The sequence below is a fragment of the Vigna unguiculata genome, chromosome 3 (genome assembly GCF_037176805.1).
Source record: "Vigna unguiculata cultivar grain cowpea cultivar isolate G323 ecotype 2 chromosome 3, ASM3717680v1, whole genome shotgun sequence".
Taxonomy (NCBI): Eukaryota; Viridiplantae; Streptophyta; class Magnoliopsida; order Fabales; family Fabaceae; genus Vigna; species Vigna unguiculata.
In genome coordinates this window covers 41,439,316-41,449,714 of record NC_140794.1, presented here as the reverse complement: position 1 = coordinate 41,449,714, position 10,399 = coordinate 41,439,316, and the positions used below count along the sequence as shown (strand labels likewise).

The 10,399-nt window shown below is 38.6% G+C and overlaps 2 protein-coding genes across 2 annotated transcripts; one reads left to right on the top strand and one right to left on the bottom strand.

Moving 5' to 3' along the window:
* Positions 1 to 908: 908 nt before the first annotated feature.
* Positions 909 to 2,808, top strand: LOC114175438 (uncharacterized). Its single transcript, XM_028060196.2, has 6 exons — positions 909 to 922; positions 1,039 to 1,147; positions 1,254 to 1,324; positions 1,458 to 2,286; positions 2,376 to 2,567; positions 2,644 to 2,808. The coding sequence occupies exons 1-6, from the start codon at positions 909 to 911 to the stop codon at positions 2,806 to 2,808; spliced, it is 1,380 nt and encodes a 459-aa protein (XP_027915997.2).
* Positions 2,809 to 7,607: 4,799 nt separating this feature from the next.
* Positions 7,608 to 10,115, bottom strand: LOC114179219 (polygalacturonase non-catalytic subunit AroGP2-like). Its single transcript, XM_028065479.2, has 2 exons — positions 9,734 to 10,115; positions 7,608 to 9,655 (listed from the first exon to the last, which is right to left on the bottom strand). Exons 1-2 carry the CDS (start codon positions 9,773 to 9,775, stop codon positions 7,835 to 7,837), a joined length of 1,863 nt encoding a protein of 620 aa, XP_027921280.2. The 5' UTR covers positions 9,776 to 10,115; the 3' UTR covers positions 7,608 to 7,834.
* Positions 10,116 to 10,399: the final 284 nt, after the last annotated feature.

Here is a 10,399-nt window from a genome sequence, read left to right as displayed (position 1 = left end):
TCCTTCATCTTTCAAAATGCATGAATCTAGTCCTTTTAACCAAATTTTGTTAAGTTTATCTAACGTTTCAAGCGCATTTCATGATAATATTTAAATTATTTACACTGTTTGACACATTTTTGCTTCAATGTTAACTTAAATACTATCATGAAATGTGCTTGAAACGTCAAATCAATCTAACAAAATTTGGTTAAAAGGACTAAATTTACGTATTTTGAAAGATGAATGACTAAATTGGTATAAAGTTGTGATGAGGGACTAATTCCAAAATTCACTGAAACTTGAGGGACCAAAAACATATTTAACCCTTATTAATTTTATTTACTGTTTAATTTCTTTAAAATTTTAATTATTTTTTTAGTTTATAATTTTATGTTTTATTAATTTGTTTAATATATAACTTAGAAATAAATAATTAATTTACATATATATATATATATATTAATTTTTATTTAAAATAAAAATATAACATTTTTAAATAAAATAAATTTTAAAAACCCATTTGTATATATATATATATATATATATATACACATTATTATTTTTTTATTTTATTTTTTATTTTATTTTTTATTTTATATTTTATACTTTTGGTAATATATTTTGACTTCCGGTTATATATTTTGACTTCCAGAAGTCAATTTCCGGTAATATATTTTAACTTTCGAAAATTGATTTCTAGTTATGTATTTTGACTTTCAGAAATTGATATTCGAAAACAATTTTAGAAGTATGATTTATGTAGCTTCTCTTGAATGGTCAAAGAATATTTTTGAAATTCTTAAAACTTTTGGAGGTGCAGAAGAAATACTAGAAGATACAAGAACGACGCCTTCTCCCTGCACCTCCAAGAAATCTCCTGTACCTCCAAAATTTACGTGTCTGCCCTTATTTAATATCATGTGAGAATGGGTGAAAGTGGGTACGGACGCAGTAAATTTCATTTACTGCGTCAACGTCCCTGCACCCCCAAAACGTTACTATACGTTCCTTGTACTCTGTTTGTTCTCCATCATCCATTCATTCGTGCTTCTTCAGTCCTTCTCTGCAGTGGTCCCTCTCATTCGTGCTTCTTCAGTCCTTCATTCTCTGCAGTGGTCCCTCTGTCTTCGTTCGTTCATTCTATCTGTGGTGGTCCCTCGAAGAGGTTTGTATTGTATGACTTTGATTTATTCTGTCTATGCATTTGATTATTGTTTTGTTTATTGTGTGACACTAAGTATGGATTATTGTGATTATTATTGTGATTGAAGGTTGATTCTTTGAAGGAAGTTGTTCTGAGTAACTGCGTTAGCTCCTCCAAGTGGTATTTCCGTCAATCCAGGTTAGCCTTCATACCCATAAGTTTGTAAATGGAATTTGTTTGAAGGGATTGTTTGGAATTCATAATTTATAGGAAACGGAATACAAAATCCGTTTCATAAGGCGTCTTTTGAAAGAAGTTTAAATCTGATCAGTGACTCTTACAAGGCATTGAGTTATAGAAGATTAGTGGGAAATATTTCTAGATGTGCCTTAGAACTCCTTGCTCCAGAGTTGGAAAGAGTAAAAAAGATTGGATTCGATAGTAGTCTTTATGGCTGCATTCTCAGACAAACTTATGGTCTACCATGTGCGTGTGAATTAGCACGATATGATCCTGGGATTATTCCTCTCCAAGAAATTCATGTGATGTGGACTAGGTTGAGCTTCTCCAATGTCTCGTCTTCACAATCTGAAGGGCAATTATCTATTCAAAGGGAAGTTGATCTACTGCTTAATCTTTTTAAAGAAGTTGATATTGCAGGAAAAGTGAGCATAAAACATAAATTACTCGACATAGTTTGCCCTTCCATGACATCGATGTTACCACCACCAAGTAAAGTTAAGACGAAAGGTGCAGCTAAAAGTCATAGATCAAAGAAGTCAACCAAACGTGATCCCTCCTATTTTGAGCATGTGGACGCCTTCATTGAGTCCTCAAGACAAGACACATGTGTTGCAAAAACAGAAAACAAGCTGAAGAGCAAATGTGTAATTGAAGAGAAAGTAATACCCATGCTAGAACAGTTCAATCCTGTTTTCCATCCTTATATACTCGATGTTGTCGATGTTGTTGCGGACGGTCATTGTGGATATAGATGCATTGCTGCATTGTTGGGTATGGGTGAGGAGTCGTGGCCTCTAATCAGACATGACCTATACAAAGAACTTAGTCAATGGCGAGATGAATACGCAACATTAGTTGAAGGCTATGATCGTCTGGAAGAACTGAGAAAGTCTTTGCTAGTTCACTCACCATCAGGGGTATGACTTCTACACACCAATGTTGAAATTTATGTATTAAAAGTTTTTTATCATATTGTTTTAGTATAATCTAATTAAATTATATGCAGGCTAATCGAGACAAGTGGATGACTATACCAGACATGGGGTATGCGATTGCTAATCGGTATAATGTAATCCTCGTCTGCTTGTCGTCAGTTCAGAATTTGACGATATTTCCACTTCGTACATCCCTACCTATTTCGCAAAGTCAACATCGACTAATTTGTATTGGACATGTTTACAGTTCTCATTTTGTGCAGGTATATATGTTTATATATATATATATTATTTTGATAAAGAACTTTATATCTCTATTCACTAATTACGTATTTACAGGTTCGTCTACAAGAAGGTTGTCCATTACCAACAGTGGATATCATATCATCTAGCAACTGTTACCCAAAGGCAAAAGGTTGGGCATCATTTTATAGAGATAGGATGCAAGCATTCCTAGATTTACACGTAGTGGATCGTAGTTATGTAGATTTCATGGAAGACTGATATTTGTTGATTGTATTAAGTATTTGACTGTTGTTGTTTGTATTTATTTTACCAATATATTAAATTCTAACTCCTTTGGCCAAGGGACGGATATATTTTGGCCTCATTGCTAACATTAAATAACTTAATATAAAAAACAATATATAGATGAAATATCTTAATATAAAAATTCTAACATCAAATACAAATAAATAGTAAATGGACTATCCAGACGTAGATGGTCGTCGGCCTCGAACTCTACGTCCTCCTCTACTCTCTTCCTCTTCAACGCCTTCTTGAGCCATCTACAATAACTCACGAGTGCGATCCCAAGCAACTGTGCCCTCAGTAACGTCTCTACAGTCTATCATCCGCTGAAGACCGCCTACAATGCGTTTTACGAGACCCTGTGATAATAACAAGTTAATGTCAAATATTAAAAGTTATTAATAAAACGAACAACTAAATTTATAACATACCAATAAACCACTGGAAGATGATGACGGTGACATCCTCTGAACTGGTATGTCATCTGGCAAATTCTGACGAAGTCGGGGCACAATGACAAGGCTAGGTCGGTCCGCCTCAGCTCCACGTAAAATGTATGGATGGGAGACTCTCCTAAACCACTGCAAATATCCATCTGCACATGAAAAAGGAGCTGGTGCTTGGACCACTTGATGTACAACAAACTGCTCGTGCTTCTTCCACCGATCATCAATAGCCTCAAAGTCCACCATGGGAAGCGAACTGGGTGGCGGTGGAATAGGCTGCATGAAGCCAAATTGTCGCAACACACGCTCCGGCATATGACGGTGTACGAGGGTACCAACCCTCAGGAAGCCAGAAAACATGCCATGTGTTACAAGTTGTCGAGCAGCTCTATGTGCTACATATGGGTTCCAAATCATCCCATCATATGTCAAGCCATCCAACTGGACTCTAACATCAGCTATAGCGAAAATGGCGCGTCCAGTGACATAACGTAGAGCACGGGGTTCGGTCTCCACATATGTATCCCGTACTTGCTTCCTTCCCAATGTAGGGAAGTGCTCATATATTCAAGCCTGTATCAAATAACATTTCATTTAACCATTGTCATATAAAACTAAAAACAAGTGAAATAAAGAATAAAATGTTATATAAATGGGTACCTGCAGAAGAGGTAGATATCCAGCTAATTGTTTTGTATTTGCAAAGCTGGCATCTCCTAGCTGCTCATATAAGTGGACAAGAGCAGCAACTCCCCAACCATATGTACGACATCTGGAGAGATCTCTAAATAGCTCGAGATAATGTGTACGAACATAGGTCGCGCTTTTGTTAGCAAATATCGTGCACCCTACAAGGTGCAAAAGATATGCACGTGCAGCAAACTCCCATAGCTCGTTTTCACAACAGTTGTCATACAACTCTCTCAACCAGCTAAGTCGGACCTGTGCACCCCGACTTTGATTAAGCTCCGCACAAGCCATGGCCCGGTCAACACCAAGAAGTGTCGTCAAAATCTCAACAGACTCTTCATATTTAAGATTTTCAGTGGAGCAAAAGTTTCCACTGATGGAAAGATGGAGAAGTGACCATACGTCATCCAAAGTGATGGTCATCTCCCCAATGGGTAGATGAAAAGTATTAGTCTCGGGATGCCATCTCTCCACGAAACCCAATACTAACCCAAGATCGATATATTCATATAAAATATCGCACAGAGGCGATAATCCAGAAGCTAACACAAAAGGTGCAACAGAAGGATGAGGACGTCCTAATTTCTTCACCTTTTTAATATGAGAGACCACTTTCACAACTCGATCCTAACAAAAGAAACAAAAAAGACTAAAAATACTTAACAACAACAAAATTAAACCTATATAAAAACTTCTTACTGACCTGACCATCCCATATCATGCGTGCAACATGATCCTGGTACCGGGTCAATAAAGATGTATCATATGGACCCCCAGGAAATCCTCCACCATCGTTATCAATGCCGTGCTCGTCCTCCCGAGGAACGTCAGAAACCTCATTCTGAACAATATCATCCTCAACCACATTAGCCTCATGCTGACCCCTTCTACGAGCCGAAGCTGTGGGTCTCTTCCGTGTACCACCCTGTCTAGAACTCTCTGGTGCATCATTTGAACCGCGTCTAGCTAAATTTCCTCGTGTTCTAACCATATCTGTAATTCAAAGTTTGAAACATTAGAATCCAATATAAATTTCCTGGAAAAATAACTAAATGAAATAAACAACATGATTTTAAATTCCGTTACCAAATGCAATTTCTGTCTAATAATAGGAAAGGTAAATTATTGATGCTGATGAAGGCAATTTCCTCTACTGGTTTGTAAATTTTACATGCTAGACTTGGAAGAAATGTTTGTTGAATTTAATGCTTAAATTGGTGACGGACCAGTTTAAAGTTAATCATATAGTTATTAGTACCAACCATGAATCACCTCATTTTAATGCCAGCTACCGTGTGTTCTCTTCTTTATACCTCTCTAACCATTCTTTCTTTTTCCATTTCACACACACATAATCTCCAAAGACTCAGCCTTTAATTACATTCAACAAGTAACTGGATTTCACGAAAAAAACACCAAAAAAAAACACAAAACGGATACTAAAATCCGTTTCACCAAAATTAAAAAAAAAAAAAAAAAACGGAATGCGTATTCCGTTTCATACGCATCCGACACGGCATTCAAAAGCCGTTTCAATAAAATTGAAAAAAAAAATATGAAACGGAATGTGTATTCCGTTTCATACACTCCCCACACGGCTTACAAAAGCCGTTTCAGTTAAATTTAAAAAAAAATGCCAAACGGAATGTGTATTCCGTTTCTCCCTTCCCACACGGCTTACAAAAGCCGTTTCACAAACAATTTTAAAAAAAAAATGCCCAAACGGAATGTGTATTCCGTTTCTCACTTCCCACACGGCTTACAAAAGCCGTTTCACAAACAATTGGAAAAAAAAAAACAAAGCAAGTGTGTTCCGTTTCACCATTCTGGAAGTGCACTCCTAAAACGAAACCAAGATGCAAAAATCAATTAAAATAAACCGACAACATTCCTGAAATTAATTATAAATTTCAAAACATTACTTGGAGAAGATGCGGGTGCGTCTGTGGTGTTGCGCAAGAGAAGACCAGAAAAGGGAGGGAGCAGAGATGAAGACTGTGTTGTGCACGCTCGAGAGAAGAACTGTGTGGTGGAGGTGGAGGATGTGTGCGACCAAAGTGGGAGAAGAGCAAATGGGAGAAAACCAAACGGAGAAGACTGAGGAAGAGTGTGTGGAGGCTGTGTGGGAGAAGAGGACAATGAGGGAGAAGTGGCTAGGTCAAAGATTCCTGATGATGGGTGCAGGGAATCAGATTCTGTCTTGGGGTTTGTTTTTGGGTGCAGTGGTGCAGGGGTATGCGTTCTTGGGGTTTTATTAGGGGGTGCAGCGTCAGGGTTTGGGGGTGCAGGGGTATGGGGTAAAAAACACACAGTAAATTTATATTTAACCATGGACAATTATGGGAATAAAATTGATTTTGGGGGTACAGACGAGATTCTTGGAGGTGTAGGGAGAAGCCCCCTACAAGAACAAAGCCCCTAAGAAAAATAGAAACAAAGACTTGATAAATACCCGATACAACAAGGGCGGTTCTTCCGGCACCTCCCTGTTTCTTTTCCTGCACTACCATAAAATTTTATATCCCTATTCTACCATTCAATTCAATTTTAAATTATATTAAAAACCCTAATTACCTAATCTCCACCATTCCTCCTCCATGAGCGCAATGCCGGACCTCCCCCATTAGCTCCTCACCGTTCAAGAACCTCTTTATCACCATTCTCCTTTTCCTTCTTCCTCATCATTCTCCTTCTTCTATTAACATTCCCATTCTTCTTCTTCCATTACCATTCCAGTTCAAGAAGCTCTTCTTTACCATTCTCCTTCTCTTTCTTCCATCATCATGCATCATCGTGCATGTATTCCTGCCTCTCTATTCTTCTTCCACACTTTATGCAGATTCCCTTTTTCAAAAAATAAAAATAAAAATTATAAACGATCCTTCTCCATAATAAATTTAACTTCCATTTTTAATTTTAAAAAAGTTATAGAAAAATAAAACAAGAATAAAAAAGCCCAGATTTTTTTTAGTATTTTGAATTGAATGTTTCTCAATTTGTTCTTAATGGTTAACGATTTGGGTTTGTTATCCTTGTTTCTTTGTCTTGTTTATTAAAAATTTTTCTCTGTTACCAAGTTGGTTGCAAATCCTAAACTAGACTTTAGCTTAACACAATAGTAATTTTCTATAAGACTTGTATTTTTCTAATGATTTCAAGATGGAAACTTTTCTTTCCTACCTCCTATTTTGTTTTTATCTTCTTCCTTCTTTTTTTTCCTTTGTCTTAATTTTTATCCTTGCCTTTCTTCTTTTCTTCTCTTTCCATCAAAAGACTTTTTTAATAACTACTATTACCTTCAGGTTTTCCTTTGGTATTAGCCACAAAAGCAAATTCTCCCTTCATAGATATCTTCTCTACTCAATGCCATCCATGCAAAACATTGATATGTTTTGTTTATAGTTACGTAAAAAGAAAAGAAAGCAAGAGGAAAAACAATTATCATTCTATTTCTAAATATAATACTTAATATATTACAAAATGGTAAACGGAAAATGATAGATGAACACCTTTTAATTTTTCTACACCTATTCAACCCTTAAAAGAACCTATTATATTTACTTTTCTATTTAATTCCTTTAAGCTATTTTATATTTAAAATTAATAATATAATTTGAGTGGCGTTAAGTAGACGCAGAACAAAAATTGTAGTTTACATGTAACATTACTCATGGTAAATTACATCAATTATCTCTATATCTTTGGTTGATAAGAACCAAAATTCTTTTCTGTCTAACCATTCGTCATATAAATCACTGTTTTTATTAAAGACGGATTTTCTCTAATTTCAAATCCGATAAAAACAAATTCTTGCTTTCACTTTAAAATTAGCCACCGTTGCGAACCAATACTACTTTCCTCAATCAGTCAGCAATGGTCCAAGTCATATCATTCTCAAAGATCCAGTGACATACTTCAATTTTACCCGGACCCGATCCAAGAGCCACAAATGCACCGTGGGTGGGGCTCCATGCAGTGGTGTCCAAGTGACATATAGCAACACCCTGGTTAATCTTCGCCTTGGATTCTGGATCCAATAGATCCGCTTCGTAGACCCGAACCTTAGGAACGGAGTGACAGTAGTAAAGTAGATAAGGGAACAAGCTCTGGTGACAGGAGACGGATTTGGTTACCTTGCCAGCGTTCATTCCTTTGACCCGACCCACCATTACATTCTTACTGAACCCGTTTACGTTCTGAGTGGTCCAAACCCCGACATTATGGCCCAAAACAGAGGTTGCAAAATCAATCATATCCTCGACAGAGCCCACACAACGTTTGATCTCTCCGACGCTGGGTGCTCTCTCGCACTCACCCAAAGAATCCATCATCATCTTCTCCATGGAGGAGTTATCAGACACCTTGAACACGCTCTTCAGCTCCTCAATCTTTGAAGAAGAGAAGGGCAATTTCAGCAGAATAGAGCGAGGTAGAAATGATCTTTGGGGCATTTTATCTCTTATGTCTGGCATGGCCATCACGCTTCCTTCCTTCAGCATGCTCTCGCGAAAGAACTTACCCGGTTCAACCCACCTTTTCACCAAACTGCCACCAATACTTGAAGAAGAGGAAGAGGTGTTGTAAGAAGCGAAAGAAACACCCTCTTTGGCGTAATCCTTAAAGGTAGCGTTGGTGTTAACGCCGTAGCCGGTGAAGCCAACTTTATAATCCCCTTCGGCTCCTTCAGCGTAGCCTTTGAAAGTGTCGGAACTTGGGTTGGCAGAAATGGCGTAGTTATTGAAGTTAACTTGGGTCCCTTCTTTGGTGTTCTTAGCATAGGATTGGAAGGAGTCGTCACCCACGTTAGCCTGTACCCTATAGTTTGAAAAACTCTCCGACCCACCAACAGTTCCGTCTGCGTAGCTTTGGAAAGTCTCTTCAGGAACGTTCATCAGCACGCCATAGTTCGTGAACGTATCGTTGGAACCGGTGCCTTTCGACCCGTAGTTCGCGAAACTAGACGCGGCAACGTTGGCCTTTGTCCCATAGCTTAAAAACTCGTTACCGGCGCCGGCGGAGTCCTTGCCGTAGCTGGTGAAATTCTGGCCACCAGAGTTGCCGTCCTCGCTGTAGCTGGAGAACGACTGCGTCCTCCCTCCGCTTCTGTCGGAGTAGGCAGTGAATTGCAGTTCGGGGAAGTTTGCTCGAGTAGCGTAGTGTTTGAACTCGCCACTGCCGCCGGCAGCGGAAGTTCCGTAGGTGTTGAAGTTTTCGTAGATGTCGTTGGTGTCGTTACCGTAGTTGTGGAAGCGGTCAACGTGGCCGGCGGAGCGGCGGCTGTACCGCCGGAAATCGTTCATGGGTCGACTGAAGAAGGTGGTGGCGTAGTTTTTGAAGGAGTCGGTTCCGCTGGGTCGACTGGTGCCATAGTTGGTGAAGTTCTGGGCGTCTTGGTAGAATTGAAAATTCACGTCTTTGGTGTGTTTTTCGAGGCTTGGACGGACATCCGGGAAGCAGAGAAGGTGCGCGGCGGAGCAGAAGTCCGGCAAGCGAGTGGAGAGGGTGTTGGTGGCGGCGAGGTTGGTGAAGGAGGCAGTGTCGGCGGCGGTGAGTGGAGAGGCTTTGGAGAGAAGGAAGGATGGTTTTGAGAGGGTGTTGCGAACGTGTCTGTCCCAATAACGTGAGACGTAAGCCTTTGGCGTGAAGGGGTTTTGATCTGCTGAGTTCCCCCCACCGTAAGCAACCTGCATTTGCGATGTTAGATGTTAAAGATGGTGATGACGATGAAGCAGTGAGAGTGAAGGAGAAGTATATATTCTTACAGTGAGCGTTGAAAGGAGGATGAAGAGAATGAGGGTACTCATTTCTTCCCTCTGCTTCTTCTTCAGAATCGTTGCTGCAATTTGAAGGCAACAATTGAATGAGGAAGGAAGAATGATGTGGAGATTAATGCTATCACATTCACACCCCAATAATTTTCGTCAATGCTTCCATATCCATGAATATTTTTTTTATCGCAGCCCCTGATGCCCATCCAGTTAGCATTAATGAATAATGGGAACAAGGAGAAGAATCCATCCATCTCATAGAAACTCACTTGTTTTTCTTTGTCTAAGATCAAGTGTAGTAGAATCCTCTATTTTTTTTTTCCTGTGAAATAACATTTAAAAAACAACTTTCCTTCAAGCGTTTTTAGTTTATTTGACTGTCATGTCTATGACGTTTCTAGCAAATTTTAATGAATTATTGTGGTGCATGATATGTCTCATTTTTTAAACACGAACAATTATTATTAGCTAGAGATAGAGAGCCTCAGTTTCCTAGATTGATAGCGTTATCTTTTGATTTGTTTTATTTTCAATTCCCTGTCATCAACTTTACTTTTTATGATGAATGAAGTATGGAGTCACAATTAGTCGCCCACCAGACATGACCATGAATATTTTACACATTTCAACTCTACTATATATTCTCATGAGAATATAAAT

Coding starts and splice junctions, on each gene's coding strand:
- LOC114175438 (XM_028060196.2), top strand. Junction 1,325..1,457: donor TGGTATTTCCGTCAATCCAG/GTTAGCCTTCAT, acceptor AAATCTGATCAG/TGACTCTTACAAGGCATTGA. Junction 2,287..2,375: donor TAGTTCACTCACCATCAGGG/GTATGACTTCTA, acceptor AATTATATGCAG/GCTAATCGAGACAAGTGGAT.
- LOC114179219 (XM_028065479.2), bottom strand. CDS start 9,775: ATGAGTACCCTCATTCTCTTCATCCTCCTTTCAACGCTCACT. Junction 9,656..9,733: donor TCCTCCTTTCAACGCTCACT/GTAAGAATATAT, acceptor TCGCAAATGCAG/GTTGCTTACGGTGGGGGGAA.